General features: G+C 34.5%; 1 protein-coding gene across 2 annotated transcripts in view; it reads left to right on the top strand.

Annotated features, from left to right (window-relative positions):
* Nucleotides 1-20,753, top strand: part of LOC133089603 (cadherin-10) — a 118,446-nt gene that overhangs the window by 54,940 nt on the left and 42,753 nt on the right. For both annotated transcript variants that reach the window (XM_061187676.1, XM_061187675.1), the window contains exons 2-4: nt 7,435-7,729; nt 9,269-9,388; nt 9,832-9,999. In XM_061187676.1, coding sequence (XP_061043659.1) covers nt 7,435-7,729; nt 9,269-9,388; nt 9,832-9,999 — 583 coding nt within the window. The remainder of the gene's footprint in view (nt 1-7,434; nt 7,730-9,268; nt 9,389-9,831; nt 10,000-20,753) is intronic.

Genomic DNA, 20,753 nt, shown 5'->3' with positions numbered 1-20,753 from the left:
TGACCATAACCCCTAGAGACAGCAGGCAGCTGCCTAGTCCTTCTCCTTTGGGCATCCAATTATGTACTTGTCAGTCTATAGTTTTCAAGATAAAAGCATCTTTATGAATAAGACTTAGAAACTCAACAGCTTCAAATACTTCCTCTGTAGCAAAATCTCCAAAACTTCTAAGTCCTAAAATGGCACACAGAATTCTCATTACCCTCCTCAATTTAGTTTAGTTCAATCTGATTCAAAAAATACTTATTTAAATAAACTCCTTCAGTGAATAGGTATCCCTAGCCCTCTCCTTCCTTTCATACCGCCTATCATTATACCTTTCTTGACTAAAAGAAGGAAGGAAAGATTCTCAGCTGCCTGTGAAGCCCATAAAAAAGAGATGATCACCCTTTATTTTTTCTTCTCTGATTTCTGTAGACCTTATTAATCAAAAATGAATCTCTTGATTTTAAATATTTTGCATTTACTTAACAATTTTTAGACATGCATTTACACATACTCCCATATTATAAATCTAAGATGCTTAAGAAGACTTCAAGTCGTGGGGAAAATAAGGTGTGAAATGTTCAATGTCATTTTCACACTGCAAGGGAATACTCTGCATAATTTAGTGATCTTCAAAACTATAGAAGGAAGATGCCAGGCTTCTAAAAGAATATGAACCTTCTCTAAAATATTTCCCCAATAACTCTCTTTGGAAAGGAAAACTAATACAATAATTAGAAAGAATGTGTCTACTGTGTATTATGCATACCATTTATGCTCGTGAAGCAGATAATGCCCTGTAAAACTGTGTTTATGGAAAACTTAAATAAATGCCTTCAATGTAGTCTTGGTATCTTTACAGTACCAGGAAAGAAATGTACAAGTTGAGACACTGTAAGATGTGAATTAGCAGCAGTCCTAGCAGGAGATGTCTTTAGAATTTTATAGCACTCTCTGCTAAGAAGTCTGACCTGCTGCAGGGTCTTGAGTCATTCCTAACGGCGTCGAAGAAAGCCCCCCAAACTGCAGGATGATCCAAGATTGGACTCATCAATCAGGGTGGCCCAGAAGCACAAGGCCAACTTTCAATAGGCTGCACTCTCAGAAGACCAAACAGGAAGAAGAATCTCTAGCTTTTGAATCTGGACGCCCACTGGAGTTTGTACTCCTGGGGGAGATCTCCAGAGAACTCTGTCAAATGTGGACAACAAACCACTTGATTTTTTTTTGCCAGACACTAAATTAAACAGACAACATTGCCCGTCAATCATTTAATCCTCTATACTTGCTTCTGGTCCCAGAAAGAAATTGTTCAGAAAATTGTTTATTAATTTAAGTCATATATATGGGGTATTTTTAAATTACTGTAGTTGTTTTTACAGTCCATTCCATTGATAGATAAGCTTTATTTCTCCTCTCCGTTTCTAGTTTTGAAGAAAAAATTGTTTCATTGGGATTCATAAAAATTGATGTATATTTTTCTATATCAATAATATTAAAATAATGCTCCATCTTACTCTGTAAATGTCACACACTTCAATTCAAGATTTGCCCCCCCTCCCTTTTTCCCCCTAGTCTCAACAAAATGAGTAACTACTTATTTATTTCTGAGCAGATTGTGTTTATTTGCTTTAACATGCTTTCAGCTGTTTTCTGGTGCTGGACCATCTTCACTGGTATTTTTTTATTGGATGCAAACTTAAAGTTACTTGATTCAATGCCTTATTTTCCATTTGATATTATGTTACTCACTAGAGCAATTAGAGCAAAATGCTAATGATGATGGTACCAGAATAGCATAGCATATTAGCCACATTCTGGATTTTAAAAAAAAAACAAATATAGACTATATTGGCTGTTTGAAAGAACAGCAGGCATAAAATTATCACTGTACATTAGAAAATCTATTCAACAATTTCTGATATTCTGAAGTTAATGAACACACACAAACAAGAAATTGTTAAACTCAGATAGTGTATCTTATAGTCTTTTGGATTCATTTATCAAAATGTATCCTTCAAAGAACTAGTCTAACCATTATAAATACAATCCTAATATAATTCTACAAATATAATTCTAATTTTCTCTACTGTCTTTTCCCAGTGTTGGGGATCAAACCAAATACCAACAATGACCAATATCTAAAAGTGTATCAGTATTCTGAATGAGAAAGAATCTCACACAGCAACATAAATTCCTCTGAACTAGTAATCAGACTTTTACTGGCAGTATTGATAGATACGTTTTTTTACGTTTTAAAACTTGTTCATTTTTCTTCCAGCCAAGGAGGAAAGTATAAAATCTTTTATCAGTTATCCTTTTGGTAACAAATTACTTAAATTCCCTGTACTTCATAGATCAATACTTTGATTGCTTTTATAGTATTTCCAAACTTAATGTGAGAAACTGAAAAATAAAAATGAACTGATATTAAGAAGTAAAAGTTCCACCAACAAAGCACTGATCCTCAAGTGTAATCTTAATTTAACTCCTGTGTGATAAAAAACTGATTGGATCTCAGTTTCTTCCTCTTAAAAGTAAAGATGGCCTTAGACTAGATAAGCCACAAGACCCCTTTTAGCTTACAAACTTCGTTTTAGACAAATATATTAAAATGAATGCTTTACATGAAATGTTATAAAAACCTGCCACATTTAAAATTACTAGGCTTTCATTAAATAATTTGTTGTTAAAATATTTATTTAAATTCAGTGGATTGTTTAGTTTTAAGTATTAAACTAATCAATATAAGCAAATGAGTTATAATTAACCACATCCAAATTTAAAAGTTAAATAATAGGAAAATGACTTATAAATGTGCATAGTACCAGTTGTTCTGTTTTCATTAATTGTCATGTACCTTGCCATGTCCTTTATCTGCTTGTGAATTTACAAGGAACACAGCAGGTTGTGAATTTTTAATAGGCTTTCCTCAAGGAAAGAAAAGGTCAGTATTAACATAAAATTCTTCTTAAGGATTTGTGGCACAAATGTTTCACACAGGGGTTACTGAGGAACTAAAGCCACAATAATCTGATATTTTTTTCTATGTTTAAAGAAACCTTAATATCTCACATAATAAAATAGCACAAGGTCAAATCAATATAAAAGTTATTTCAGAGTAGACACTTTAAGTTATTTAGCACTTGATCCATAATCCCACTCCTCAAGAACACAAACAACTGATTTTGTTTAATTAAATATTTAATAAATCCAAGTATTGATAACTAATATCCAAATGAAAAAAGGAAGAGTAGTGAGAAAGCTACAGTTATAAGGACTAACCCCTGTCTGATCATTGCTTAGTAAATGAGTTGGAATGTAAAATAAAATTTTATCACACACACAAGGAATGACGGAGAGAGACAATACCAGGGTAAGGAGGGAAGAGTATGCAAAAGAAGAAATAATTACAATAATAAAGAGAAACTTGAAAAAGAGAGAGGGAGCTTAGGCGGAGGACTATAATTAAAGAAGTTTGTCCATTGGTCTCTTTCTGTAACTTTTAGAAAATCAACATCATCATCATACCCCTTAGTAGTTAACTCTGTCTGCCATCAGGTTCATCTAGGGCAGAAAGCAACTTCCCAAGTCTTAGGACATCTAGAAATGCATGTCTCTGCCTCATAGTACATATCTATTGCAGTCTCTTTACTTGTCCAATTCTCAAATATGTTTATTTAAATAATATTTCAATAAACAGACTAATGTCAAGCCCCCAAATATGGTCATTTTTGTCCTTTTATTCTAGTGTTAGTGTTCCATTGTTTCCCTCTGTAAGAAAAGAAAATGCTTTTTCTTTTCTTTTATTCAGGCTCTCACAGTTCAATAAAAAATTATTATGTCTGGTCTCTTAAAAGCAACATTTATAAATTCATAGATCTAATTCATTTCTCTTAATTATGAGAAGGTAGAAATCCTTTCATTTCCGACTCACGAAACCAACAGTCCAGCTTCCAACCCTCATCTCTTTGATTCCCAACTATCATGTTCAATTTTCTAATCCAACGGAAACTGCCACCCTATGTGATCCAATTACAAGATTTAATTTTCACTCTCTGTAGTATAAGTGAAGGTAAAAATCCTGCTGTGATTCACGTTCCAAAACTGAGCTTTATAAAAATTAAAATCTCACTATACTAGCAACTTTTTTTTTTGCACATCTAACCAATTAGAAGAGCAGAACTGGTCTTAATGATTCCCATCTTGTCTTATTTCCTTCTCCACTCTGAATCTACATTGTATATTCATCCAGTGTTCTTTATGAGGTGTAAAATTTGTAAAATGCAAAAATAATTCCCAGGTTTTAACCTCTACTCATTCTTTATCACGTAACTTAGGTGATATATGCTTAAGGAAATCCTCACTCATTCCTGTAGGCTAGTTTAGGGACTATCCTGTGAATTTCCATTACACACTGTGTTTGAATCTTCCATAGCACTAGGATGGAATTGTTCATTTACTTTTAGAACTACCTGATTCTTATGAGAGTAAATAAATATTTCTCAATTAAAATTGTTGAATGAATAGACAATAAACATCATAACTGTCCAGTACAAATCACAAAGTTATATGATCAGATGATTGATAATATCAATAATCTTTTCTTGAACTATTTTGATTCCCAGACAGAATAAGAAATATGCAATGCTTATATCTGTCATTTGGAAAATTGCCACATTATTGTACATTTATATAATTGGAAAGTTTCCCAGCAACTATGTGCATTTTCAGTTACTAAAAAGCTTCAGTCTTGTGACTTTTTGAGAGTAGTTCCCTGGACAACACAGTCATATGTTACTTCTGAGAGCCGTTCAGTTAAAAGCAGATATTTCTTGTTTCTCAACCTTACTTTGTTGTTTATGAATAGCTAAAAATGCAGTAAAAAATTATTTGTTACCTGACTTCTATATCTTTTTCTCCAAGTACATATCCATTTGGAGTTTTTTTCCTATTATATCTGTAATAATGAGTTATTTAACCAAAAATCAGAAAAATGGAGTTTGATCCATATTTAATGGTTAAATGCTGATTATTACAAACCATTAACAAAAATATAGACTGCTTTTGTAAACCCAGCAGTTGTATATAATATATTGTATTACCTATATATTGTATTACCTAACCAGTAATAAAATATATTGGGGAAGGGGGTTAAATATTTATTTAATTTAAACAATTTTGATATCCACATAAAAATGTTTTCACAGCCAAGTTCATTGATATAAGCTCCTACAAAGAAAAAGAAACTTTCAAATAAAGTAACAAAATTCTACTTTAAAGAGAATATAATCAGTGTAATACTTCTACAGGTAAATAGATAAAAATTTTTGTTGATTTAATAATCTAAAGAGCAAAAGTCAAACCTACTTAGATAAATATCTAACTCTATAATATTTTGCATAATGGAAGGATGTTGTCTCCAGTTTTTATTTTTCTAGGCTACAGGTCAGTATGCCTATTCCAATTTATTACTATATTTTATATGAATATTAAAAAAGACAACATGCTACAAATGAACTTATTTACAAAACAGAAACAGACTTACAGACATAGAAAACAAACTTATTACCAAAGGGGAAGGAGGGAGAGGGATAAATTAGGAGTATGGGGTTAACAGATACACACTACTATATACAAAATACATAAACAATGAGGGTTTACTGTATAGCACAGGAAACTATATTCAATATCTTGTAATAACCTATAATGGAAAAGAATTTAAAAAAGAATATATAACAAAATCACTTTGCTGTATACCTGAAACTAACACAATATTGTAAAACTATACCTCAATTTAAAAAAGACAACATGTGCATGATGATATCTAAGTTATAATATATGCTTTATCAAAACTTAGAAAATCTACACATTCTTTTTCTATTTCTTAGCAGATAAAAAGCAAAATAAAAATTTTAAAGCATAATCTCTTACTGCAAATAAGGAAACATGATCTTAGCATTAAAAAAAATATTTATTGGTGTGGTGGTACAATTAGAGAAAAACTTACAATCCTTGTGTTTTACAAAGCCATGCATGGCTAAGTCTCTCCCTCAGGGTATGAATTCCATGACAGGCAAAGGGATATTCACATCTGGAACCCGCACATCCATTTGCAGACCATCCTTGAAGTACTCGGGACCCATTATTCCCTGCCCAAACATCCTTGAACTTGCTTCTAGATCCTGGAGAGTCTCTTCTCCAAGTCAGTCTACCAACGGCCAGGTTTACCCATTGTTATATGTACCCTTAATCCTGAGGGCTGGCCTAGTGTGCATCTGTTAAAAAAGGATATACAATCACCCTTCCACATCTGTGGGCTCAGTGTCTGTAGATAGAACCAACCGCAGGTGGTAAACATAGTGCACAATCCATGGGTGGTTGAGTCCATGGATGCTGAACCCATGGATACCGAGGGCTGACTGCATTATGCCATTTTATGTAAGGGATTCAAGCATCCTTGGATCTTGTCATCCACGGGGGTCCTGGAACCAATCCCCCGCAGATACCACAGGGCAATTGTGGATGGAATTTGCCCATGACACATGGGCTCCTGGACAAGCGTTAGCACTGGGATGGGATGTGGACTAGGCTGATATATCCACATGAATGCATGCCAAGCTCTTTGACATGATGACTAGATTGTGGAAGATTAGTGTTGTGGGCATAAGCAAGGAGGCAAGAAAAAGGCTTGCCCTACATTGCATTGTTTCTACACAGAACTTGTTGTTTGCAGTTGTTAAGAAGATAGATTTGACAAGGAGACTAGATAGAGCAAATTTTATTTTATAGTTTATTAATTTGATTTATAACTTTAAAATATATAGGCAGGTGTTATATAGACATCTATTCGTACTCTTGCTCTGAACCCCACAAATATTTCTGGGGCAGTTGTTGTCATTCGTGTGAATCAGAGAATGATGGGTAGAGTTTCTAACATAGAAGCCATGTCTCATGCAACTTTGCCTGTCTTACAGTTCTTAAAATAATTGCTAATTCCCCAACAGAAATACAATAATTAATAATAAGTTTACAGGAAATAAATTTCTTGCATAATATGAGAGTAAAAGAATTTTCCACTCACAGAAAGAGATGAGAGAAGCAATGTTTACACCAGCATATCAAGACTAATGACTTATGTCTTTGTCAGGAGTTATTTGCCTGCAGAAATGGTTATTTACCAAGCAAAGCAAAGAAAGGAGCTGTGTTTGGTTTATTTTTATTACTTTTTTCCATTTAGAATAAAAATTACACTGATATGTAAAAGGCTAGTCCTATTGTTTACAGTATATAGATGAGTGTGATCATACTTATTCAACTCTTATTTCAAGAACTAAGATAACTGACCCCATTTTTCAAAGATGTGACTTGAGAGACCTTCTTTGAATTCTTTCTGCATTATGTATCTTTAGACATTATCATGGATATGCTCATTTTTATTCCCCCTAGCTTCATTCAGACCAAGATAAAGGAGATGGATCCCTCAAATATATTTTATCTGGAGATGGAGCTGGTACTCTTTTCATTATTGATGAAAAAACAGGTGACATTCATGCCACAAGAAGAATTGATAGGGAAGAAAAGGCCTTTTATACTCTACGTGCACAAGCTATTAACAGAAGAACTTTGAGGCCAGTAGAACCGGAGTCTGAGTTTGTGATCAAAATCCATGATATCAATGACAATGAGCCAACGTTCCCAGAGGAAATTTATACGGCGAGTGTTCCCGAAATGTCTGTTGTAGGTAAGTTCATTTACAGTGTTTATGATGGTATTCAAAAAGTATAAAAAATAATTATCAAGAAATTCTTAAAATATTATGATCAATTACTTGAAATCATATTTGATTCCCTGCTAAGAGTACGTGTTTAATTTTCTGAATTATGAAATGAGTCAGGAAAAAGAAAGGATGAATGCATTTCTCACTTCCTATGGGTTTGTAAGTTTCTACAATACAATAAATAGACACTTCCTTCAAAAATCCAAGAAAATACCATTGACCTTCAGTAGAAAACTATGAAAATGCAGATTTTTGTCACATGGATTTGGAGAACAGCTGTGTAAAGTCCTGACTCCAAATATATTATAAGAAGTACACTTAGAACACCATAAATGTAATCTAGAGTCTTTACATATATACTCTAGTCATAATTTGCCTAAAGAGTTTGTCTGGATTACCTAGATGTTATGAACATTGGAGTTAATTAGATTTTCTATCACTTCATATTAAATATTTTAAAACATCCTTTCAATTTAACCATTATATATAAAACTCTGCTGATATAAATCTCTTATTCAAATAAACCAGTTGAAAATCAACAGCTAATCACAAACTGATACAGAATTTAAAGTTAGGCTGCAGAAGCAGTAAGACAGAAGGCGTGAAAACACTGGAAGTATAACATTCAAGAAAATAGACTTCCTTTTTCAATGTAAATAAATAGAAGGTGTATTTGTAGGCAAAGAAAGTTAAGATTGATTTCATGTTTTTGCTAAATAGAGAACCACAGAAAATTAAACATCAAAAAACAATAACATTTTTTAGAGATAATGTATTTGGATTTAGTAGAATAGATCATTTCTCAAATGTGGGAGAAGTATAAACTGATGAAACAATTCTGATACATTTTTTCCTTGTAACAATTTTAATAGAAAATATCCAACTGCAGTTCTCAAAAGCATTGTTCAGAGATTATTATTTAATATTTACTTCACTAAATCCCAAGGACTTTTGGCAATCACCTTAATATAAAGACCTTTTATATATTTTGAACTTTATTAAATAGCTTCTAATAGTTCTTGGGACTTGGAATCATCTTGGATTGTTTCTAAATTTAGAATTTAATCTATTCATAAAATCATATTCTAGAACAGATGTTAATTATTTTTATAGTTAATTAGTGGAGAGAGAGAAAAAACAGCGTACTTACTCCTTTGTGATTAGATATGCCCTTTACACAAAACAAATCTATTATGTGAAAATGAATTTAAATATCAAACCCGAGCATTTGTAAAGTGTCTGCATTTATTATAATCTGATACACTGTAGCATTATCTATTGCATGCATGAAAATACACCTGTTGGCTAAATAAACTATGTTGTTGAATTCAAAGTTTACCTCTAATACGCTATATATGTATTATTTTCATCTAAATTATATATGAATGTTTCTTTAAGAGGTCATTATTAAAGCCAAAAATCATTGAAGTCTTCCATGAAAACCAGTGCTTTTGCTCCTCCTTCTGGTACTGTGCAGAACTAAGCTGAATTTGGATACTTCAGGTACTTCTGTGGTGCAAGTCACAGCTACAGATGCCGATGACCCTTCCTATGGGAACAGCGCCAGAGTCATTTACAGCATACTTCAAGGGCAGCCATATTTCTCTGTGGAACCTGAAACAGGTCAGGAATCATGAATCAGTGTTTGGTCATTTAGTAGTCTTTATGATCTTTATAAGTAAAAAAAAAAAAAAGGTGGGAAAATAAGAACAAAATCCTAACATTAATACTCACAGAAGAGTGATGATGCCACAGTTAAAGATTTAAGAACTCAAAGTTGAATGATCGAGCGAGCTAATGGGAATATACCTGCTTTTATGTTTTTGCATCTGGGTTTAGGGCACTAGACAGCACATACGATATTCTTTAGGAAATAGAAAAACATCACAAATCGGAAAATATTTACATAGAATCACTTTTACAATTTCTAGACAATAAAAATTAATAGCAAAAGCATTTTCATCTTTCAAAAATCACTACTATTTTGGATTTACAATTTGTGAGCTTAATCAACTAATAATTGAGATTTTAATGAGCATAATAAAAGTTTTTCCATTTTCTTCAAGGTATCATCAGGACTGCTTTACCAAACATGAACAGAGAAAACAGGGAGCAGTATCAAGTGGTCATCCAGGCCAAAGACATGGGTGGCCAGATGGGAGGCTTATCGGGGACCACCACGGTCAACATCACGCTGACAGACGTCAATGACAATCCACCGCGCTTCCCCCAGAGTAAGCTGTCTTTAATGGTGTTTCTGCAGGGCAAAAGCTTTAGAGTAAAAAAAGAAAAGAGGAGAAAAAGCAATTGTCAATCATTTCATTTAAAACAGACCAAAAATGTGCTACAAAAATGAAGAAAAAAAAAAAAAAGATGTATATGCTGATGAATTCACTGTTATCAAAAGATAAAAGTTAAATATTTCAAACATAGTTCATTCAGAGACAGAGGGATCTATGATCACAAAACCTCTCCATATATATACATATACACATGCAAGCTTACATATATACTGTCTCTCTCTCTCTCTCTCTCTCTCTCTCTCTCTCTCTCTCTATATATATATATATATACATATATATACATATATATACTCTATCATCTAAGAACTATTTCTGTCAGCAAAGGAAATGTTTTATTTAAAAAAAAACTAAATTATACTTCTACAATGAATGTGTTTATTTCTACTTAGAATTTAATAAAGAAGATTCTAACTTGAGGGTAAAATTTTTCAATAAAATAACTAATTTGCCATATTGTAAGAACTTAGCCAGAAAGAACTACATAGGGGGAACCTTACAAACTAATCAGACTTCCATTTAATATCACTGTGTCAGACTTGCATGTAATATCTGTGTTTGGAATGGCAATCATACTAAAACATTTTGTATTTCTGATTTATTTTTAGATTTACTTTGTGGTTTAGAATGAAACCTTCAAATTCTCAAAATAGGTCAAGAAGAGGTTAAGAACCATTAGCTTCTGACCATATAATTACATTTATTTATTCTCCTTTCTTATGCAAATTTGGTAGGCATGCAGCTAGAGAGGATGGTATTGAGTCTCAGTGGACACCACCAAGACTCCGCCAATTTCCTGCTAATCTAAAAGACCCTTTACTTCAAGATGGAATCTCACGTTGTTAGGAAATGGGGCCTAAAACACAGGCTTTAGTATGATCTGTGTTTTTAATTTTTAACATTTGCTGTGTATTAACTTCTAAATTGATCTCCCAATTTTAGTTTGTTTGTTTTTTGCCTTAAATAACTTTGTGATAAAGTATTAAAGGGTAAAAAGCAATAGCTTTTTGTGATATTTATATCTTTATACTAAAGGCCATTGCACAGAAAGAATTATAGTCTAAGAATTCACTGTATTATTTTGACTCTTTAAAAGCATTTCACCTCTTTTCTTGTACTATTTTTATGTAACTTTGATTTTACACATGATTTTAGTTGAATTGTCTAAAATCACATGTGTGGAAAGATTATACAATTCAGAGAGAATATTCTTGAGTGGACTCAGCATATGCTTATGTATTTTTATGATATTTTGTTGGATATTTAAGGTACATGCTCCTCAGGATTGCTACTGTGGTGTTTGGCCCAAAACACAGAGAAGGGTGTTCGCTTATGCTGTTTTCAAATTATCAGGTTTCAACTTCAGGTTACCTTTAGCATCGGCAGGGAAAAGCAAACCAATAATAAATCTTTATAGTTCTTGTAGAACAGGTCTAAAGACACGCCTCGTTGCACTACAATTTAAATTTCACATTTTATATGTATTTCTAACCACCTCTTAGCATGAGCCTGTTACCAGGAGAATGGACATGCAAATCTAGGAGAACAAACCGTTAAGTGGTTGCATAATCCACAATGAGCAAAAATATTTGTGAAAAAAGTATTTTATGAGTCATAAATGACCATCAAGAGGATTATTATAGTTTAAATTCTCAGGAACATATATACACATGTGTCCAAAATACAGTCCATTTAAAAATTATGCATTTGATAAGCAAATTAATAGATTCTAATTAAATGGAAAAACTAGACATTTGAAAGATGAAAATATCTGATAAAAATTCATTTTATCATTTTTCTTCTACTGTAACACCTTTATTAATTCATTCACTAATTACTTTCTTTTCTTTTGTTAAGTCAGAATTTGTGGTTGGTATCTGGTAGGCACATTACACAAGCCTGACATAATAATAATAGTAATAATAATAAAAAAAAGAAACAGCAATAGCATAACATGTTTTCTGAATGGCGTTTTTATTTCACCCTGTATCAGGTTATTTACTGACCTACTTTATTTTATCAAAACAACTCATTGAGGTCAGTATTCTGATCTCCATTCTACAAATGAGAAAACGAACATTATAGACATTAAGGCCTAACTGCAAGTAATGGCAGAGGTGGTTTGAAGTCCATGACCAACTCCAGATGTACAACACAATATATTACGAGAAATTTTAGAGCATCCTGTGTCTTGTCTCATTATTTTTTAATTATAGATGGAAACATAATTTACAGATCTTTATTTTCTCAATTATCTTTTCTCCTATGAATATTTGCAACCATATCTTACTGCTGGGAACACTCAGTCATGGCAATTAAAATGTTACTTGATAGTCTAAGTCACCTAACATACGGAAAACTAGTTTTTAATTTCTCATATCATTTCATTAAATAGCCAAGGTTTGGAGGGAGTTCCACAGTTTATGAAGACCTTCATATGTAGCATATCACTGAAACTCACAACTAACTTGTGTAGACTCATTGTTATTATCATTATACCCAATATACGGAAGAAGTAAAGGAGGTTCAGAGTGGAAATAATAAAGAGGACACACTAGTACTGCCTAATAGAAATATGCAAACCAAAAATGTGTGCCACAATAGTAATTGTAAATTTTCTATCAGCCATATTAAAAAAATAAAATAAGCAGGAAAGACATTTATTTTAATCATATATTTTAACCCAATATTATCCTTTAAACATATCATCAATATAAAACTTATTCAGATGTTTTACATTCTCTTGTTCCATAATTCTTTGAAATACCCTCTTTCATTAAGTATTTTCCAGTTACATCAAGGCTCAAGTCAGACTAATGACATTTCCAGTCAATAGCTGCATGAGGGTTAGCGGCTTGGCTAGTGGCTGCCATATGGGACAGTTCAGGACAGACTGTGGAGTCATCCTCTTGAATCCCAATGCTGTCTTCTTCACTTAGTAGCTTTTTCACCTTGCTCCACTGAACCGACCTTTTAGTAGAAAGGTGCCATTTCAGTGCCTTTCAGTAAAACTGGAGAGCAGTGCCTACCCCATGAAGTGGGAAGACCGAATAATTTAAAGCAGGGGTCCCCAACCCCCTAGCAGTCCACGGCCTGTTAGGAACCAGGCCACACAGCAAGAGGTGAGCATTGGGGGAGCGAGCAAAGCTTCATCTGCCACTCCCTATAGCTCCCCATCGCTCGCATGACTGCCTGAGCCATCCCCCCAGCCCCGTCCGTGGAAAAATTGTCTTCCATGAAACCGGTCCCTGGTGCCAAAAAGGTTGGGGACCGCTGATTTAAGGCATATGAAACGCTTGACTCAGTGGCTGGCCCTAGTGTATTTATGTGCTCAGTAATATTGATTTGTGCAAGTACTGCTGTATTATTATTATTTTTCAATATTATAAAAGTAGAGTCAAAACTTAAACTTTCAGACAGATTGATCCAAATTCCACATTTCCCAATATGGTACATCTGCGGAAGATAAAAATCTCCATCATTTGGAGGGGACAAGGACAAATGAAAGCCCACATGTCCTCCTTCATTGTTTAGCTTATTATTGTGTGGGTCTGTAACAATCATTCTCAATCAGGGACGGTTTTGTCCCCCAAAGGACATTTAGCAAGGTCTTAAGACATGTTTGTTTGTCTCAACTGGTGGTAACTACTGGCATCTATTGGGTGTAAGCTAGGATGCTGCTCAACATCCCTACAATTCACATGACAAAATATTACCTGGCCCAAAATGTCATCAGAGGTGAGGTTGAGAAACTTTGATATTATCTGAGGAACTGTTCAAGTGAAATCAGAAATTTTTTTATCTAAAATTATTTATTGAGAACACTCTTGCACCAAACATTATTTTAGAAACAAGACATATGAATATTGTTTTAAAAAAAACTGTTTTTTTGTCCCTATGACCTTTCATTAAAGCAGGGGAGGCAGATGATACATAAGAAAACAATTCTATACATGCAAGGTATTGGCTCAGTTCTGGTTAAAAAGAGGAACACAAGTGTTCCAAGGGAGAGGATAAGGGAACGTCTTGCTCAAGAGGTGATATTTCATCCAAACACTGCAAGATGGAATAGACTCACCATACAAAGAGATGGGAAAGTCCTTCAAGCAGAGGGAACAGAATATGGAAAACCCTGAGTTGGAAGTTGAATGATGTTGAATGGAAGCTGAATATTAAGAAATGAAGACCAGTGTGGTTGGATCTTACCAAACAACAAGGAGGTTAGTGGGAGATTAGATCAGGGAGCCCTACACTCACAGGAACATTGGCAATAGTGAATTATTGTTGGAATTAACAAACGCATAACTGTGTGCCCGATCTAAGTTACCATTATATTCCTGTGGTTTTAGAGGTATATAAATATGTGAACATTAAAAGGACATGTACACCTTAGTATGATTCTAAAAGAGAGGCAATGGATTAGAAGGCTGGGGTGCACCTGAAAACTGAGTTCCAAAAGTCTTTTAGGTTCTTTTGCTCCAGATATTAAATTGTATTTTCACTACCAAAACAATATCTCTGTTGAAATTATTTCAGAATCCTGGATTATTTCAAGTGACTTTAATTTTAAAAACAATTAGTGAAGAAAAAAGTCTATTGCTTACCTTCCACTGATAAGCACTGTGCTTGCAATTAAGCCCATGAAGGTTAATAAGTTTTGTTACCAGAAGGAGACCCTTTTCAGGGCCCAAGAGTGGGCTCTTGTCTAACACTCTGAAATGAATTGTCCGAGGAGACACACATACCGACAAAGCAAAAGACTTTATTGGGAAGGGGCATCCGGGCGGAGAGCAGCAGGGTAAGGGAACCCAGGAGAAGTGCTCTGCCATGTGGCTCACTGTCTCAGGTTTTATGGTAATGGGGTTAGCTTTCCCGGTTGCCTCTGGTCAATCATCTTGCTTGTGCCCATATTTGCTCTGACTCAGGGTACTTCCTGGTGGTGCACGCATCTCAGCAAAGATGGGTTTTAGCATGAGGGTTTCTGGGAGGTTGGCGGGACGTATTATGGGCTGGCATCTCCTCCCTCCTTTTGGCCCCTCTTGAATTCTCCCATTTAGGTTTCAGTGGCAGCACCGTGTTCCTTACTGAGATCTCCTGTTGTGAAACAACTCATGCAAGCAGTTATTATTGTGCCTGGCCAGGGCGGGTGGTTTCCGTCAGCAGTTCCCTAACATCTTGATTCCTGATTACAAGTGGCTTACTGTCCTGGAGGGGAGAGAATATTTCAATATGAAATGATATGTCTGACAGAATTTAATGGACGTACAGAAGAGCAGCACTTTTCCAAATATGGGGAAGGAGGATTGAGTGCATCCTTTACAGTGAAAGGTTTTCTGGAGAATTTCTCTTTTGATATAAAGCCTTTCTTCAGACTACTAAAAGCAACAAGGGCAGGAAAGGAAGGAGAGTTCATGAAGTTGGAAATTAGCAAAATTACCAATGTAGGATATTAGCAAAGGGCATATTCTGTGCAGGTAAAAAAAAATGGTAAAGGATTGCTTCAAAGCGGTGGTGAGCGTTATCTTTGGTGATGCCTTTAATGTTTGCTTTTCTATTTTTTATCTATTTTTGTAACTTGATACAAGAAAACCAGAATAACAAAGGATAGAAAAGGACAAAAAGGACAAACGTGACAATTGCTTCGAAGTCAGATAAAATGAGTGCTGAATAGCATAATGGGGGTAATTGTGGGTGATCTTTCCCAATTGGTTTTAGTAGAAATCATTTCAAAGAAGCCGGAGGGTAGTAAATTGAGGAATAAAAGAAAGTCAGGAAGACGATCAAAGAAATAATGCCTGCACTTTAAGAAGCTGAGGTGAACAAGAAAATTAAATAGAAAAGGAGTATATTGTAATAGTTAAAAATAAATCCTGGATTAAGGGTGGTTCAGTAGATAATTTTGAGAGCCTCCTTTGTCCAGGCTCAAAGCAGGAGTTAGGCCTTCAGTGGCCAACCGAGGACATGAACTACTGGAGGAAGGTGTAGAAGATAAAGTGATAATCACAGGAATACATAATATGGTGTCTGGCAATGGGGTAAGTGCGTGCAGAAGAGAAAGCAGAATAAAGGACTAGAGAATGGCAGGGGTGCTATTTTAGGAAGCATGAATAGGGGAGACTTCTTTAAGGAGGCCTGAATAATTTTAAAAACTGAAAATACTTAGAGTGCTACAATTAAGAAATAAGGTCATATATAAAATGTTTTCAATAGTAACTAACATATAAAGGTTCTCCATACATAAGGATTTTCCTCCCCTTCCTTCTTCCTTCTCAAGGAATATGACCAGTGTTTCAAATCTTGTTTTTCTTGCTCTGATGCTGTGCTGCTATTCATTAATGGCCCACAAAAGATGAAATAAAAGTGCCTTAAGCCAGGAGATACCTATAATCTCGGCGATGTACCTCATATGAACAAATGAACATCCATGGATGAGGACTCCAGAGCAAATGTTCCTGCTCTCCAAGCAGTCAAATGTTCAATGGTCCTTGAATTTCACTATGTTTCATTGTGCTAACAGAGACAAAAGTTATACTCCATCACCTGTATTCTATCCACCTGGTATTTTCACTTGAATATTTCAGTCTCTTTCACCTCACATCCTTCCTTCTTTCCCTAACATCAGAAAAACAAAATAGGCTCCATGGAAAAGGTCTATGAAGAGATTAAATTACTGGAACCTGATCATTGTAGGGCTTGGCAAAAACACCCAGGACAATGGGATTTGTGCCCAAATGGCCTTTTAAAAAAGCGGCTCTGGAAAAATGCTATGATACTAATTTTCATCTAGACCAGAATCAGTGATTAAGGAATAGCTGATCTGCAGAGGTGAGTACTGAATTGCAGCTCCCAACATCTTTGCCTTAATACAGAAGAGAATGTTGTATGGTAAGACTCTCTCAAATCCATTCCCAAAAAAGAAGAAAAGAAAAAGAAAAAAATGAAAAATAGACATCGGAAAGGAAGGTCCAGGCCTAGAGGAAAAGAGTTTACAAAAGCAATGATGTCGAAGGTCAGGGTTCCAGTCAACCAGCTGGTGCCTAGGACTTGGCTCTGGTACTTGGATGGGACAGTTCCTAGGACTCAAGAAGAAAGAAAGAAACTAAACATCTGAGATCAGGCAAAAAATTCCAACCCACAAAAAGAGCCAACTCTAGAACATAGTTTGAGAAGACCACAGCTTATTATTCATATGTAGCTGCTTTCCCACACATTATATCACAGAGAAGAGAGAGGAGATTATTTTTCTTATCCTACTTAACAGTGAGTATGGCCTCCAGAGAAATCCAGCTCTCATAGAACCATGCCCCTGATCTACTTAGCACTGAGTCACAAACATGTTTGCAGACAGCTTAGGTGGAAAAGTGGAAGTCAGGAAGCAGTAACAAACACATTTATGTAATAGCTGAGCTGGGATTTCATGAGGAGAGAAAATTTATAAACTGCATACAAAATATAATATGATTGAGTGATGGTCTTATTTGTATTTATTTATCTTTGACCTCTTAAGATGTTTCAGAATATTATGTATATAGGTAATCAATATCAAATTTATGAGAATTTGATATGATATTTATTATGCAAGATTACAGATCTATCCCAAGTGCACTCAAAAAAGTGAAGTTATTGCTGCTTACTATATCTTTTTGCCACGACTTATTGAGAATGGTAACAAAAATCCGTTTTTTATCATTTCGTTGTCAGTTCTGAAAATTAACACAGAATTTCTCACTTATAGGAAAGGTTTTTTTTAAGATAAATTATAGATGATGGGCACTTGGGTATACAAATAAATTTAATGAGACTCTAATTTCCTGAGTATCTTGATGCCAACACTTTATATTTCCATCAAATTATATTTAAAGAGTATACACAAATATAGCTAATTCAGATGCCATACTATGCAACTGTAGAATCACTCAGCGCCTAGAAGAGATTTCATACCTAGGTTTGTTTGTTTGTTTTAACTGCATGACCTTTATTGGCTACGGACTTTATTTAGCTCATTAAATTACATAAATATGGATTGTCTGATTTGCCTACATTTAAATAAAATAAAGCAACAGTATAAAAATAATAGTAACAGGCACAGTGTTACAGCATAGACTAAACACGGTAAAATATAAAATTAACTCAATCTTCATATCTGTATAATTATAATATAACATAATATATTTATTTACCCCTTTTTATTAGTTCAAGAAAAACTGAAACATGAAACTTAAATCACTTGTTTATGATTCTACAGCTGGAAAAGAAATAACAGCCAGGTTGAGGATCCAGGTTCGATGATTCAAAAATCTGTGCTTCTAACCACTATACCAAGAAAGAAATTGGTACATCAAAGACTCTCTTTATCTTCCCTGGTACATCTTGCCTTTAGTTAATTCAGTGATTCACTACTTGTATATAGATTACAGGAACAACTTTAGGTAAGACATACTGAATTCTTACAATGTCCATGCATTTTCATACAAACCCAGGAAAATGAAACCTTTATTTGTTAGTGCTTTTGCATTACCCAAGGACCAAACATGAGTGACTGCTTTGCTGGGATCCTTATGCTGCTTGGCGGATAGGTAAACAAGTTTACATGAGACAAGGTCGTTCAAGGAAATGTCTATATGATAGACGCAGGGATTTAAGACACGTACTTTCAGTGAGCTGTGAGACTACCATTATCCCTGCCTGGTACAAGGGAGGTTTGATTTAATAAGTGCTGATTTTCGCTTTGTAAATAGAGTCAACCTTGCCTCTACTGGGGATTCTAAGGTAATGTAGGCCCCAGGCTGATCTGCATATTTTAAAATTATCAAGCACATTTCAAGTAGAGCAACAGTCAGGTATGTCCCAAGGAAGATGCTTTAGCCTGAGAAAGAAGGGAATGAAATTAAAAATGTCTCTTTTTCCCTTTTTTAATCTAAAGAAAATGAATAGTCTTATATTCAAAAGCACTGTTCTACAATTTATATAGGCTAGATATAGCTCTGATTTTTACCGTGATCACAAAAATAGCCTCAAATATTTGTAGGATTTTTCCCCATGGTCCTAGTACCTAGAATTTGTAAGAATTACAAAGAAAGAATGTTATTGAAGCATCCTTTGATTTATTAAACACTGATTGAAGCCATACTATGTGGAAGGATGTATGATAGGAAATAATAAACTAATAATTTTATAGAGAGAAATAAGAAACAGAATACATACATAAATGGTTTGCCTTTTGAAAGATTATAAAACACAACACCTCTCTGTCTCTCTCACACACACATACACACACACAAATAAACATATATACACTTTTATTTTATTATAGTTTCCCTCACACACAGTCTCCTTCATTCTTTTGCTTGCTTGTGTATATAGGTGGAGTTTGTATATAGGTTGCATAAATGTAAGTATATATGCACATATACACATATATATGCACATATGCATGTAAACTTATATACACACATATAACTGGAGAATGATATAATAACATTCACGCTATAATTGTCAATTAAAGCCTAAATCATAAAATGATCAACCCTTCAGATGTAAGGGGACCAGGAAAGAGAAAAATATTTAAGTATTTTCCAGGCAGGAAAACAGGCATTGAGGGGGAGAGCGTTTTTGTTAAGGAGGACAGAATGAACACAGGTGACATTCAGAGAAATGCGTGTGATTTGGTGTGGCTGGATCCCAGGGCTTGAAGCAGGTGTTGTGGGAAATGAGAATGGAAATACAGCAGAGTCAGCATCATGAAAAGGGTTGGATACAAAAATAAAATGCAACATATGTTATGTAAGGGAGTATTTTTTAGGAGAGCACCAGGCACAGTTCTTCATTTTGTCTAATTATTCTGGCAGCAACGAAGCACATTGCTTGGATCGGAAGAGCAAAGGTTGATGAGAGTCTGAACTGAAGCTGAGGAGAGGAGGGATTTGAGATATAGTTAAGTAGTTGAGCCGTAGGACATAGTAATTAGGTCGATAAAAGGTTCGAGGGAGAAAGAGAGCAAAAGATACTTTGTAGTTTTCTACCAGAAGAGCTTGTTTGAAGAGAGACAGGGATTTCAGTTTGATTCGAACGTTTTAAATTAAGATTCCTGCAGAAAGACAGTGGTTTTAAATACCTAGGAGACAGTGAACTATGTTGATCTGATGTACACACACGATATATAAGTGAGAACAGACGTGATGATCTCAGCTAAGCTAAACGTCTAGAGTGACATAACTGAGGAAATGTACGATTTCCAAGTATGATGAAATATATACTTCTCTAAGAAAAATAGAAATTATACAAAAATCCACTTGGAGCTCTCCAGTTATTCCCATGGAAAGTTGCCTTAGACTAAACGATTTGACATTTTTGCATCATGGGATTCGAAGTCCCTCTGTGTTATGGTATCTTCTAGAACACACTTGGAAAATACCCCTGGGTAGGTATAGAGAGAGATATATAGAAACAGAACTAGCTGTGCAAATATATTTAGACTCAGTTAAGCCGCTGCTACAGAGTTTTTAGTAAGCCTACAATTTCAGGGAAGATGCATTGCAAAGAGACTGAGTACCTAGTACAATGTAATATGTTTATGAATGACTCTAAGGTTATCTTAACCTCCCCTGATTCTATATACTTTTTATGTTCCTACACATTGCAATTGTGTGTATTTATTGATGCCAGTTAACTTGGAGACAATTTGAAAG

This window comes from Eubalaena glacialis, chromosome 4 (genome assembly GCF_028564815.1).
Source record: "Eubalaena glacialis isolate mEubGla1 chromosome 4, mEubGla1.1.hap2.+ XY, whole genome shotgun sequence".
In the NCBI taxonomy this organism is placed as follows: domain Eukaryota; kingdom Metazoa; phylum Chordata; class Mammalia; order Artiodactyla; family Balaenidae; genus Eubalaena; species Eubalaena glacialis.
The sequence above is the reverse complement of the archived record's forward strand: the minus strand, read 5'-3'. Positions and strand labels throughout refer to the sequence as shown.